Source organism: Phallusia mammillata, chromosome 7, assembly GCF_965637545.1.
Source record: "Phallusia mammillata chromosome 7, kaPhaMamm4.hap1.1, whole genome shotgun sequence".
In the NCBI taxonomy this organism is placed as follows: Eukaryota; Metazoa; Chordata; class Ascidiacea; order Phlebobranchia; family Ascidiidae; genus Phallusia; species Phallusia mammillata.
Genome location: NC_137258.1, coordinates 17,678,910 through 17,693,672, shown reverse-complemented (window position 1 = coordinate 17,693,672; position 14,763 = coordinate 17,678,910). Strand labels below are relative to the sequence as shown.

Sequence of the window (14,763 nt, the reverse complement as noted above, 5' to 3'; positions counted from 1 at the left end):
TAAAAACGCGGACCAATAAAGAAATCTTAACGTTACAGAATTGGATCAGTTTGCACGAGAGAATCCAGGAATACAAACTATTTTAATATTGTTGGGATGAGGCCCTGATTTAGCATTGATTTCTGTGGAAAAAAGCGTTAGAGGGTGTTGGCAAGGACAAAGGGCGGTTTGGCCCGGTCGTTATGTTTCATTTTGTAAACATGCTCTTCGAAACCAGTTGTTAATACATGAGGTTTATAAGAACTTTTTTTACAAAAAGTACCATAGTCCAAACATTGCGTTTTAAATAAAACAGTTGCATACTTAAAACGCGATTTGCTTTTGAGTAATTTAATGTTTTCCAATCAAAACAGCTCTCAACTCTTATCTTTTGTGGAAGCAGCAAGCACGGCTTGCTGTAGGACTCGAAAAAGTCATTTACCAAGCGTGTAGGAAAGCCACAGATATGCCAAAACCGGCAGTTAGTCACAGCAATATCAAATGATCAATCGCTCAAGTTTTGCCACAGGAAATAGCGATGAGTCAAAACTGTTGTTGTCGAAACTTAAATCCGACGTTTGATCCTGTGACAAACCGCTTTGCATCGCGTGGATCGGGTCGATTTGCGGTCGTTCCACGGGGAATTTAGCCGCCGAAGAGCGCCAATTTGTGATGAACGTGTCCGGCAAATCTAGCAATTAGTAAGAGTTCATTTGTCGGCAAGCGAACGCTTTGAACGTCTGTGCTCGGGGCTCAGACCAACCCGTAGTGGCTATGGTGAAATTACGCCTGGCTAATTGGCCGCCGCATTGGTCTTTTGACGCACACAGGCAGGTGTTCCCGACATGTTTAATCGATAAGCTGCTACGCACCCAAAGCAGACCAACTCCGAGAGAAAGGCGACTCTACGAATCAGCCCTTGACGGATAATTTCATTTCCGTCGCGCCGTTGGTCCGAACCTGATGGCGCAGAAAATATAATTGCAGCTCCCCCTTTTTTCTGATTGAGCGAATCGCTTCAAGCTAGCGTTGGGCTGTTGTAAGTTGGAGCAGAATTTTGGCACTTCATTTGCAATGTGTCCAGCTAAAGAAAGGGTTGGCATGTAATCCAGCTTTTGTGAAATTAACGGTTTCAATTAAACACCGTTGATATGCACAAAAAATCACCTTAGCATTTGGAAAAGGCAGTAAAAGTATAAATAATTAATTTCCTGAACAAGTGTTTGGGTGTTTTTGTTTTGTATGCATTATCAGTTTTTAATCAGTTCAGGTCTGAAATGTTTATGGATGTTGTAGAAATAAGGTTGACTTGATCTCGCTGCTTGGATGCATTTCTAGGTACTATTGTTGTCCAAAAAGACATTATAAATTTACTAAGGTTCTATGCGTAAACTTACGCGTTGACTTTGGAAAGTTTAGGTTGCAAAAGGGAGTTTATAAAATATTAGATCTTATAGTTTTGAGATAATTGTAGACAGACCGGCATACTGTTTCTGATAACCCCAAAAAAATTCATTATTTTGCCGCAGCAGGGCACATTTGGCTTTGCATAGAAACGCTATTTTGTGATTCACGGCATTTCGAAATCAAAGATCCTCTATGAGAACCAGCTCAAAAACGGACGGAAATAACTACAGCTGTGGTGGTGTGCGTGATGACAAAAATGTGAATCATATGCGTTGTAGTTTTTGTCGGTTGCAGCATGCACTGTTATTACAACATTTGTGTTTTGCATTGTTAGTCAGTGTGTATAGGTATGAACAGATCTGTGTTTAATGCTAGAGAGCAGCGTACAAACGTAGTTACACCGTGCGAACAACTAATACATTTGAACCTTGACCCATCAAGCATGGTGCGAAAAAGCCGAAAACGAAGTCGCTCACAGGACTCGCAATCACCATTAGTTACTGTTGCTCCACCTGCTGCATCATCTTCTGGGGTTTTGAACTCACAGCCTTGTGTTTTCGAGCAGTTCGCCGCGAAACCACAGGACTTTACTGAAGTTCCGGAGCAAGTAGATGCAAAACACGATTCCGAGAAAAGCGACGAGAATGAAAGAATTCGTGAAGGTGATTACGATCTTTATGTCAGAGATTATGATCTCTATGAGGTCAAGATTTAAATCTGTGGCGCGACAAATTGCACAGTGCGATGTTTAGATAACAGATAAAATGTATCAATCAATATTTCTCACATTCTAACTTGCTCGTCTTAGTGGGCGATTGTTTTTTTACTGAAGGTCCGTAATGGCTTTGAATAGGTTCCAAAGAACTGTGGTACTCATAAACATCTTGTGCATATTTGCTGAAAAATATATTTTCTTTTCCTTTGTGTTTAATATGACAATTTGTACTTTTTGTAAAACTATATTAATTCTCTGGAAAATGTACAGCTTTAAATACGAAAAACTTTGTCATATTGGGGCGTTGCTTTTCTAGGTTTCAACCAAAATGAATCCCAATTTAGGATACAGCCAGAACGTTCGGTCTTATTACGAGCACTTTTCAATTTCAAGTCATTTAAATTGATACCCTACCTTGTGGTTATGTAGCTCACTAAGTAGGAAATCATGCCCATAGGCCTGTACATGCCATAATTAGGTGACGTTCACTTATACCCTCACTTATAATTGGGTTATAAGTCAAGGCTACATATGTTAATGCCGTATAAGAGACTTGTGATTGAAAATGTGAAGAAAAACTTGCTAAAATTGTTTTGTTGCAGAAAATCGACTTCTAAGCACCTACCGCCATAAGTTTATCAAAAGAATTCCAAGAAGCGACCAACATGACCGACAGGTAAAAGAAACACCTAGAACTTTCCCAACAGTTTCAATTTCCATTTTGTTAAAAGCATACGTTAAAATGAAAGACCAATGCAAGATTGGAACTAAGAGCCCTGGCCCTGACAGTAGGCTATACATTCATAGCTTTGCGGTTGTAAAAAAAACGAACAAAATATCGTTCAACAAATTTATATGATCGAATAACTAAATACACAAATAAATAAATATGTACCTACACGAAAAAAAATCACGAAAAAAATACACAATTATTTCAAAAGGTAAATCAGAATTGGCTGATTCGATAAACAACTTTATCGTTGTTTTTCCCACTCTCTAGATTCCACACTATTTGGATGCTATAAGATTACATAATTTGAATGCTTTGCGTTCTTAAGAACTCCCGTTCGGCACATACGGCAAATGTTTATGATAGTTTTGACAGTATTAAGTAAATTGTGGTTAGACGTGAGTTATTAATAAGCTATGGTTCAGTTTTTTTGTTTTCAAAACACCTATAAACTGCTTAAATCTGCCTAATAAGCCTGTACAGAAACGCCTCGAAAGCAAATAAAATGTAATCCAAAAGTATCTTTGTCAAACGCCTCGTCAAAAACTACACTATTCTAATCGTAGGTAAACTATATTGTCGAACGAAACGGAGGTACAAATTACTAAATTAATTTATGGGGCATAACGTATAAATCAGCGGTTCTCAAACTGGGGTCCACAGTCCTTAAGGGGTCCGTGAGGCAATTTTGTGGGGATAATGAAAAAAGTTTAACAAAATATAAATAATCAAAAAGTTTAAGAACCACTGGTATAAATAAAGATAGTATTGTCGCATTCGGGAGTTCCAACAATCTTTTATTGTTACACAACAACCAGGCATTGTTTACTTTTTAGAAGTGCAGACTTTGATAAATTTCTCTTCGATAATGAATAATATATTTTAGTGTACAATACAATCGTAGGCCGAAAACTATGCAAACAGATAAAATAGAAGACGTTTGATAGCAACATATGTCCTTGTTTACCAATGCAGCGGAGGACATGAGTTAGCTATCAGTTATGTATTTTACCTTTGGCCTGTTGATTTTGACAGAAAAGCACGGTGCCATATGCCACAATCAATATACTTTATCAGAACCACAAACACTATAATCAGCATCCGATAAAAGGCATACAACAGTCAAATAAAACAATAGCTCCCCTGTTCTTAAAAAACGGGGGCAAATATGGGTGAAAGGTTATTGTCACCAAGTGTGGCAAAGGATTTGTCACAGTATTTCAATAGGCATTTAAATCTGAGCATAAAAAAATTGACTTGTTTCAAGTCAAAATCTTGTGTGCTAGCAGTCGAGGGATTCATTTCCAAAACTTTTAAAGCATTTGGACACCTGAGCATATTCAAAATTTGATTTCCATTAATTCAAAATCTTGAACTGTGTTGTTACGAAATATTTTAGTGATCATGCGGTAGAACGAATCTTTTGTCAAGTTGGCAAAACTTTTTGCATTGCAAATTGCAATTTTGGTTGTTCATGTAATAAAAACGTTTCAAGAAAATGTAATAAAAACGTTTCAATCTTGCAAAAAACCGGAAAAAAGTTTTTGCACCACGCCTAACCCTCACGTGAATTAGTTATAAAAAACAAAAAAATGCGATAAAAACAAATTTAGCGATAAAAACAAAAAAATGCACTTTTATTGGCAGAAATGGTTGGTCAGAGATGTGGTGGCCGACAACGAAGTAGTTTTGCACAAAATAGCGAAAGTGCAAACCCCTGTTCAACCGGTGAATTCGGGCTGAGGACCACTTGTCGACGACGCTCGTTTCAACACGTTGGGCGAGGTCACGTGGCTGAATCTCAGATTGAAATGAGTCGGGATTTTTTTCGTGAAGTTATTTTGATGCGATGTGTGAGAAAATGTTCGTTTATTCTCAAGTGCCATGGTTTTGTTTTGGACAACCAAAGGAATCTTTACATTTCAACAGGTGAGAATGTGAAACAATAGTTTTAAATTGTGCTCATGATCTCAAATATGCTTTTAAGTGGTTCCAGCTTGTAAGCCTCAAGGTGTGAGTTTGAGAAAATTAACTCAAAAATTTGAACTTCTATCTTAATTAGTTGAAGCGCCTAAATTCTGATTTATCAACACTAATTTATGCTCCTAATACGAATGAAACAACAATTGGTAAACCGTTTGAAGTCGAATATATTCGAACTAACCAACCTCGCTGGCAGTTTTGTACTTAATCAAGTAACATTTTAATTCCGTGTACAATTTGTTATGTCTAAATCAAATTCCAGACTTTTGCTACAATGGCCAGTGGTGCAAATACGTTTAAAATCAGTGAATATGTTGTAAACTGAAAAAGACGGGTTTCGCAGGTGGATTTTGAATACGTACAAATTTAATTGGTTTTTCGCTGCGTGCGTCAAAAACCTAGAGATAAAATGTTTACCCCTGTTAATAGGCTTAATACGACTGTGCTGTGACGTGGTATGTCACCTCTTAGGAGCATACAACCTATAGAACTGTAGTTTAATATCAAGTAAAGTGCACATGACATCCACTTGCGGTGCACTATGACGTAGGCAAATGACGTATGGGTGGGTAATAAATCACTTCAATAAACAACTCTCTTACAGCATTTCTTGCAACTGCGATAACAAGAGGTTTTACGAAATATCGTATTACATGTAGGCGGTTTAGCACTATTCACCTTATATTGATTGGACAAACATTCCAATAGCGTTTGCTATGGAAATGCACCTGGCCAAACATTTGCCTTCTTGATTTTATCCAATATATAATAGTTCTTAACGTTTTGCCCGTATAAGCGCAAGGTTATAACAGGCAAAAAGATGCAACTGCCATGGAAGAGCTCATAAGTTTGATATCATGCCTGGCAGCAACAGGTTATACAAATAAAGCCTTGACTGTAATAAACGCAGCACAATATCTGTATACCAATTGATATTGACCTGTCCCAAAATAATAGCAACTTAAAAAGCAAATGCTACTGTCTGTCTCGAATTAACCTGTTTAAATGTAGACATCCTTGACGTAACAATGTATCTGGTTTCTATCATCACGCCATGTTTTGAACAGGAGTAACCTTTAGTTTTGGGGTAATGTGGTGTGTTTGGACTTTTGATGATGTGATTCAGTCTAAATTTGAGAATGAAGAGCGTGAATTAAACAGCTTTGACCTGATATATGTGACGGCATTCTATTGAAGTAGAATTTCCGCATGGTGTCGGTTTGTTAAATTCAATGCTTACTTGATTTTCAGAACAATTCGGAGAAGAACCATTGAGTCGATTCCAAGAACGCTCTCTCAATCAAGTCCTCCCTGAAAAGCAAGTACGAGCGATCAGCCAACAACTTTTACGTGCTCTGGGCTATATGCACTCAATTCGTATTTGCCACAACGAAATCCGTGCTTCCAACATTATAGTTAGCCACCAACCATCCAACGAGCCTCCCAGTAGAGCTTGTCCGGACGTTGAAGGCCGCCTACACGTTAAAGTTGGCAACTTTCACCTTGCCCGGGACTTCGCGACCTGGGTCGAATGTCAGCGGGAGTTTGAATGCTTCAAGTGCCGCCCGGTGTCCAAAATCGGCTCGAGGTGCGCCAAAAACCGATTTCAAGCCATGAGATGCCATCCTGGCTACGATATGCTCTGCTTTGCTCATTTATTATTTCGCTGTCTACGTGGTACGAGCCCTTGGACGAAGGAGTGTTCGTGTGACAAGCACTATACCAAACACTGCAAGAGGTTGGCGCGCATTCGTGCAGCTAACTTCTCCGCACAACATGACTTCGGCAACGCGACCGAAGAACAACCCCTCATTGCTGCCAGGTAAGCATCTTTTTGAGTGCTGTCGTTTTTGCAAGCCAGTGTTTCCCAAATTTTTCCTTTTTTCGGAAAAGTTTTTCGTGACTCCGCGATTTTGCAGGGTTGGGTAACGAGTCCTAAGGTACCTGCAGCTAACAAGGCCCATTAAAAAACTATTGCGTATAACTGAAAAACCGTTTAACCGTTCCAGGCCAAATTCGGCATGATTGTTGCAGAGGTTGATATTAAACATCCATTAGATTTTGAGGACGTTTGCAAGTTTTGTTTTTGTAGGATAACAGTTTAAAAAAATGAAAACTTGGGCCTTAATACAAACCTATGCTGTTAATAAAGCCCAACATTTTCATGTTTTTAAAAAGAGTCTAGAAACCAATCAGACTCATTTATACTTTGCTTCGGTCAAATAAAAGTTTAAACAAGCAACGTTATTAACTCATATTACACATATACTGTTAACTAAGACATATAACTGTTAATCTGAAGGTACTAAAAAAAAGAATAAACGACCCCTTGACATTTGATGACCAAAAATACTAAATGAAAGATTACTTCCACAAACATCTTATTCGGACTTTTTATCTCCGTAAGAAAGCAAAAAAGCAAATTTTCTGCATATCAGTCGCATTTAGTATAATAGACACTTGAGAAAATGACAAATTACCGTTGGGCCTTATTGCAAGCAATGGTTGACAAACAAAACCGTAATAAAATTTATTTGAAGTAATTCTTTTTTCCAGATCGGATAATGCTCCAATTAAACTAAAATCACCCCATTACTAATATATCTTAATAAGTTTTCATTTCAACAACACAACCTTTTCATTTTTGCTACCAATTTTAACAAAAAATAATAAAAAGTTGAAAATAAACACTTCTTAATTTGGATTGGTCATGATAACAATTACATATAACTTGCAGGTCCAAAACTTTGTAAATAATTTCAAGTACATATATATTTTAAAATTACATCAAAACTGAAGTATTTTTTCTGGTACATAAAAAAATATTAGCAGTGGGCCTTATCACCTTTCGGGCCTATATACCTTCAGGTACCTTATCAGTCGAGTCTCAAGTCAAGTCAACTTAGGGTCAACTTTAATGAAACACATTAATTGACACTCATTAAACAGTGTGGAAAAGAACTTCATCCTGTTCAAAGGAGTTTTTGAAAACCAAAAATTCATATTTTACCGCACGCGCTAGACTAGAGCGTGTGTTCAGTAATATAAGCGCTTAAAAGCGAATACTTGGCCTTGGCATGTACTGCATTCGATTACCTTAAAACCGAAGCAATAAGTACAACGCTTAATGCCAGCGTAAGAAAGTTTAGCAAAATGTAGCAGCAACTTCGTTACGTTAAAATTAAGCAGAAATAACTTCGCATCGCACAGTGAATTGCTGCTGTTGTTTGGTTGAAGTCAACTGAGCAGGTTATCCATTATTTCCGTTTTGTTGGTGAAATAACGAGTCCGAGTCCGAGTCCGAGTCGAGTCTCTACTAAGACGAGTCCAAGTCAAGTCGAGTCTCTTCACAACTGAGACTCGAGTCAAGTCGAGTCTTTTAAAAAGGTGACTCGAGTCGGACTCGAGTCGAGTCACTGACTCGAGTCTCCCCATCACTGCGATTTTGATTTGGCCAATGGGCATGGTGAGACAAACATAGTCCGCGACCTAAAAAGGTTGAGAAACACTGGTCTATCAGGGTTTTGTGTATGTTACAATAGGTATTTTTATGTGCAAGAGAAATCAAATTATGATGTTACACGTTTTTTTAAAAAACAATGAAATAAAAGGAAAATTGAATAACTTTTAAAGATTCCAGAAAAATACATAAAAATAGTTTATGACCAATTAGCATACTTCGTGAATTAACCTGTGTGTACTGCATTTGCAGAAACAACCATTCCCATATTGCCCAGCGAACTGCAAAAACACTGAGCAAGATGAAAAAGGGCGCCATGAACAAAAGCAGTAAGTTCTATTTTTGTTATTTTTCCCCAACCAGCACTTCGTTAGGTCTTGGTAAATAAAAATTTAATCAAAACAAATACTTTTTCCTAATACAAATTTCAAGCCTCTTTTGTACTGTAAAAGTGGATGCGTAAAATGTGGACGATTTTTTGACTCTATTGTTGACATTTTTTAACCAAATTTCAATGTCAAATACACAATATTACAAACAAACAACTTGTTTTTTAAGGTTACGAAACTAAAGACGCTAAAAAGTCGTGGAAAAACTTCAGTCGCAAATTCGCCGAGTGTCTGGAGTTGCTTTTATCCGATAGGGAAGGCGACCGGCCGTCAGCCAACGAACTAACCAATTCTGCTTCCCCGTACTCGCAACTTTTCAACGCCGACAACAGCAGTTGCACATGGACTCGAAGAGCTTTACGGGAAAACATTATGACAACATGTGTCTACTCAGAGACAAGGCGATAGACTTCGATTAAAAATGAACTTGAAAAATGTGATTTCTTGTTTTTTAATTGACACTGGGTACGCCATACATGCGAACTACAACATTATGTCTAATTTTTGCAACTGTGGTTTGCTTAATTTTGAAAATAGTTTTCTATGTTGCTTGCAAATCTGTGTCAACTGTGTTACGACAAACGAAAAGTTTCTTGTGGTGTTTTTTTGACACAGGCCTAAGGGAATGGCTTTATTTTTTCCTTCAAAACCTCGCTGTTGCGTTTTTAAGAACCAAACTTTGTTGCAAATTTGTGCACCATTTTTCTTGTTGCTTCTTTATGCTGTGTCCCAAACTGTTTTTAGGCTACATGATGATGACAAGTCTGCTTTCGATTTGGTGAAAAAGAAACGAATAAGATATGATTTGTTGCATCTGTTTCTTTTGATTTATTTCCGTTTTCTCTACATGTTGCGATTATGATTGGCCGAATTTATACTGTTGTTGTGGTAAATAAACATACGGCTTTTGCCAGATTAAAACAGGCGTAACAAACGGAGTAACAAACGGATTAGGAGGTAAAATGCCCAGAAAATCTGGAAAGTAAAAATGCAACACTAGTAAAGTTTTTGTAGTTTCTGGAATTGTCTAGCATATTGCGAAAGACCTAAATTGGACTGGTGGCTTTTTACCCCTTTGGGTTAACATTGCTGCGGGTCAGATATGAAAACAAAAGAATGCCTCCCGCTTTACAAAACTTATTAGTTAGTTTAAGTAGATCGGAGTATCTTGTTTTTGATTTTGAGTTTCTGGTCTCCAGTGAGATAACGAACATATTTTTCGAACGAAATGCGCGAACTTCAAGCAGAGGCAGTTTGGGTTAACGATCATTTATTACATAAACGCACTAAAAATTATTTTTACCTGTGTTAGTTCTGACGGATAAAAAGTTACCAATAAAAGTCGTTTGAACTGACCGTATGAATTACTCAAACTCATCCAGTATTTTTTATTTTTATGGTTTTGCTACGCATGACTGCACACATGAATAGATTTATTTTATGTTTACAAGTTAGGTGTCGTCTTTAAGTTGTTTTGCATCAAAATATGGCTCACCAATTCTGTAGGCAGTTGATTAGGCCATTTCATATGTCCGCTATTCGTCAAACAACAGGGCATAAAGCAAGGTCTCCAGTGAAATCGGATTCGATTGCTGTCACAGCTGCTAAACTTGGGTTCGTGATTCCTTATGTTTCGAGTTTGTTCTAGAATCTGAACCTACTGTTGTTTTAACTTTAGAAATAATTTATTGCGATGTAATTATTACAATTAAAAATTGAAAGAAGTTTCAATAGCCACACCTTTAATTGAGCTACACATGCTAAATAGTTTGTATTCTGGTAAAGTTCTGTTAAGACGTTTTTAAAACAATGCCATTGAAGTATTAAAAATGAATCAGCATTCACTTGTATAAATATGAAATCTTGGATTATTTGTAGTGTCCTCTTAAATAAACAAAGCAATGGGTTTTTAAGATCCTAAGGGATTTAGTTAGGGTCACGTCTAAAACTGCGGGCCCACTTGGCCCGCTAGGCCCAGCACTTGACCCGCTTGGCCCAGCACTTGGCCCGCCTCATGCAAGTATAAAAACTGCGGGCCGGCTTGATAAAGATGTGGACACGCCTGTCACATGTCATTAAATTTTGATTTCGACAAGATCTGAACGGCAAGCAATGGATGTAGTGGGCCCGCAGTTTTTCCTTGCGATAGACGCGACAAGCACAGGATATATATTGGGGCTACAGTTTTTATACTTGCAAGAAGCGGGCCCGCAGTTTTCCAATTGCATGAGGCGGGCCAAGTGCTGGGCCAAGCAGGCCAAGTGATCCAAGTGGGCCCGCAGTTTTAGACGTGACCGATTTAGTTATATTGTAACTAAGAATATATTTGCAATTGAAATAGCATAAATGTTTTAACCAAAATTAAACTACTCATCTGTATCCTGTATACAATTGTATGATATAAAAAATATTTCTTGAACCATAAAGCTTTTTAACCCTGACAAAAATTATAGATTTGAAACTCCTGAAGAAATGTATCCAGTTTACCCATTGGATGAACCTCCTAAATTCTGGATGATCACACAAATAAAACCATTAAAACATAGACCATATTGGGAAAAAGAGGCGATGAAAGAAATGGGTTTACACAGGGTATGGTCAACTGTAGTACTGTTGTGTTTGGTATTTAAAATAATTTCATTCATTGAATAGATTTTTTTTGACAAAGTTTAGTACAGTATATAACATTACCTTGTATTTATACCTATTTGTAGGTATACATATTTTTTTCCACATAAATTATTTCTTACTAAAAATACAAAATAAAGAAACATGCTTTGAAGAAGAATAAACTATTCAATACAAAGCTATTACTAGTAAATAAAACAAAATATAAATCTACCTGTGTGTCATCAAAATGCTGTACGTTTTGTTGCAGTTTAATTTTTTCAATCTTTTTTTAGGTTTATGACATAAGCGTACAAATTAACTTTCCAAAGGTTAATGAAATATTATGGACTGTGAAACACCTTATCACGTAAGTTACATATTCATATATATATATATATATAGCACATTAGTGATGGGACGATACCAGATTTTGAAGCGAGTACCGATACCGAGTACTTAAATATAGTGTTGTACTTAGTTGTACATCACTAGCTAGTTTATCTGCCATGGTCAGCGTACACACGCACGCACACACATGCAGAAGCATGTAGAAAAAAGTGATTTCCACACAATAGCGAAAAAAAATACGTAACCTTGCAGAACCTTTTTCCCATTTGTGCTGTCCGAAAAAGTTGCCCACATTCTTATAGTGTAAACCGGCCATTGGTATCGAAAACTGAGGCAAAATATTTTGATACCGAGTACGAGTATCAATACCACTGAAATCATTCGATACCGGGTACTCGTCCCATCGCTATAGCACATACAAACATTCTGGCTTGTAGAGCTGGTTTAAATCCAACTAATGACAACGGATTATTGATTGCTACAACAGTGTTGAAAATTGCTTTAATTTAGTGTGTGACTGAGATCAAATTTTACTTGTGTTTTTTGAAATAGAATCAAGCCAGTGCGTTTTCCGCAAGGCCTCCCAACCAAAGAGGACATTGGTTATACACAATTGCACAATGATGGCCGATTTGTCATCTACAAACGCATTGAGCCACAACCTACTAAAGAAGAAGACAAAATACCTACTTCTGGACCTGAGGAATACAAGGTATTTAATTATTCACAGTTTTTTTTGCCAGTTGGGGAAGAGTTTTTTTGTTGCATCACTTTGTAATTCGTATTCAACTCACTGCCAAGCTTAATCACTTTTTTATCTTTTAGGAAACTGGTTATTAATTGTCATTAACACTATGGCTTGGTTGTTCGTAAGTTGAAATTATGCTGGTTGCCGAAAACTTTGACAGCCTAATTTAATATACTTTGTGTAATGCTACTAAACCTGAATGTAATAAAAAAGCTGCAGAGAGTTAACAAAACTCACAACCATAAAACCGCAAACAAGTTAGAAACGAAACTACCACCTGTTTGAAGTGAATACACTATGTACACCCTTTTTGATACATATACTACGTATATACATGGGGCACAAATTACATTTTTAGTTTGGGTTTCAGGGAAGTCTAAAATGTGCCCATGTTTAACTGGGATACAAGAGTATTACAGAGCAGCAACACTGGTTAACAGCTTGACTAAAGAAAGTGCTTTTCTCAGGTGGTGGACGGATTTCGAATGTGCACTGGCTGCAGACATCGCCGTTGCCTAAAATTTCAAATGTGCCAGAAGCTTTGGATGCAAAGAGGATACAACTACCTTGAATCTATTGGACCTAAAATGTTTAATTTTGTTGATAATCCTGCCAAGAAGCTAAAATCGGAGGCAGAAAAGGCAAAATCGGATTCCACGACATAAGAGTTTCACAATATGTTTTTTTATTAAAATTTCACATACAACACAGCATGACTGTTTATCATATCCTCTTGGGGCTAGATCATTGCTATTTGTGAAGACCATTAATGTTGGTAGTTTAGGCAGGTCAGAATCAATTGATACTTAAACCATCTTGCTGCAGTTCTTGGCTATGTTGTGTTTGAAGATCACTAAGCTTCTTTTTCAATACTGCAAGTCCATTGAGAACGATGTTCTCAGGCCGAATGGCTCCAGTGGTCTCGACATTGAAATAAAACTTGTTTGGTTTTCCATGAGGGTCAAAACTATGAAAAAGGTGTCATAAAATAATGTGTCTTCAAAACAAAGAAAAATTTGATTTGTAAAATTAAACTAACTCTGCTTGAAATTTGTCATCATCCTCCATTAGTTCACTGAATTCACTTTTAGGCCACTCCTCTGGTTTTGGAAAAGTGGTATGCCTTAGAGAGTTGTCAGGGTCATATTCGAATGCAACAGCACTGACAGTTTGCCATTTTGCATGTTCCTTGCCTTAAAAATGAAAACCTGATTTGTGTTCCAAAGCTAAAAACACATGGGTAACACAATAAGCCTACCAAATCCCTTTTTTGCGTAAGCTTTAAACTTCAGAGCTTGGCCTTTTCTCAGTTTTACAATTAGTATGTCATCTTGTTCACCAAACACAGCACCGCTGTCCCCACGGCTTCGAGAAGTAATCGGCATTACCTGGTGTAACACATATGTTATTTGTTAGGAGAAACCAAGAAACAAGAGCTATTGATATTTTGATCATACTCTAGGGTTCATGGATACTAGATCTCTTGTTGTAACTTGACGGGTTCCTTCATTGTTACACTTCACATCCAGATAAAACTCCACTGAGCATTCTGGACAGAACTCGTCACATGTACAATCACGTGAATACTAAAAACATAAAAAGAAAGTTAAATGACAGTCCACAATTCTTGAAAACTATGACATAATAATATGTAAACCATTACCATGTTTCCACACTTAAATCAAGAACCATACAGGTTTAAAAAACTAAAATTCAAGCAGCATGAATGGTGCAAAAGTTAAAATGTTCACTAAACAAATAAATTGAATGTTTCTGTAAAATATACGTTTGAATTAATAACGTTTATAATTTTCAGTTTGAGATTGACACCATAAGCAATACCTGCATTTTATCCACAATGTCATCCGATGTAAGAGGTATTAATCCTATTCTATGAGAAAGAAATTCATCGTTTAAAACTGAAGAATTTTCTTCAATTTGAATCCAGTCAATTGCCAGCGTTGGAACCTAGAAGTAAATAAACATTAACACAAACATAACAAAATCCCAAGTGGAAAACAAAACAGTTTTACCTCTGCAATAAATACACGTCGAATAGAATTTGCAGTGCTCAGGTCAGTGTCTTCAATAACAAATTTAACGTTGTCTTCTGTAAGCTTTGATAGCGTGACTGTCGGCTGATTAGCATACGGCATGATTGTACATAAACAAGTCTCAACAATAAGAAAAGCAAACAATCAACTCTAACTTCGATTGAGCATTGAAGATCATATATTTGCTACTTTGGCGCTAATGGATGATTTTCTTTCTCTCATCCGATGTTTTTTTTAGACGAGCATTCCAAATCCGAATCGGTATTGAAACTCTTCAGAATTGCATTTTTTAACTTTATCTTTCTCTGCTGTTTAGTGGTTTTTTTTTTCGAGTATCTTT

The 14,763-nt window shown here is 37.0% G+C and overlaps 2 protein-coding genes and 1 pseudogene across 2 annotated transcripts; 2 read left to right on the top strand and 1 right to left on the bottom strand.

Annotated features, from left to right (window-relative positions):
* Positions 1-1,653: 1,653 nt before the first annotated feature.
* LOC145239190 (uncharacterized) lies at positions 1,654-9,584 on the top strand (annotated as a pseudogene).
* Positions 9,585-10,090: 506 nt separating this feature from the next.
* LOC145237231 (uncharacterized) lies at positions 10,091-13,077 on the top strand. Its single transcript, XM_080100016.1, has 5 exons — positions 10,091-10,277; positions 11,117-11,255; positions 11,567-11,640; positions 12,174-12,333; positions 12,837-13,077. Exons 1-5 carry the CDS (start codon positions 10,150-10,152, stop codon positions 13,032-13,034), a joined length of 699 nt encoding a protein of 232 aa, XP_079956142.1. The 5' UTR covers positions 10,091-10,149; the 3' UTR covers positions 13,035-13,077.
* On the bottom strand, positions 13,038-14,642 carry LOC145237230 (DNA-directed RNA polymerase II subunit RPB3-like). Its single transcript, XM_080100015.1, has 6 exons — positions 14,403-14,642; positions 14,212-14,337; positions 13,827-13,955; positions 13,628-13,757; positions 13,409-13,562; positions 13,038-13,336 (listed from the first exon to the last, which is right to left on the bottom strand). The coding sequence occupies exons 1-6, from the start codon at positions 14,523-14,525 to the stop codon at positions 13,165-13,167; spliced, it is 834 nt and encodes a 277-aa protein (XP_079956141.1). The 5' UTR covers positions 14,526-14,642; the 3' UTR covers positions 13,038-13,164.
* Positions 14,643-14,763: the final 121 nt, after the last annotated feature.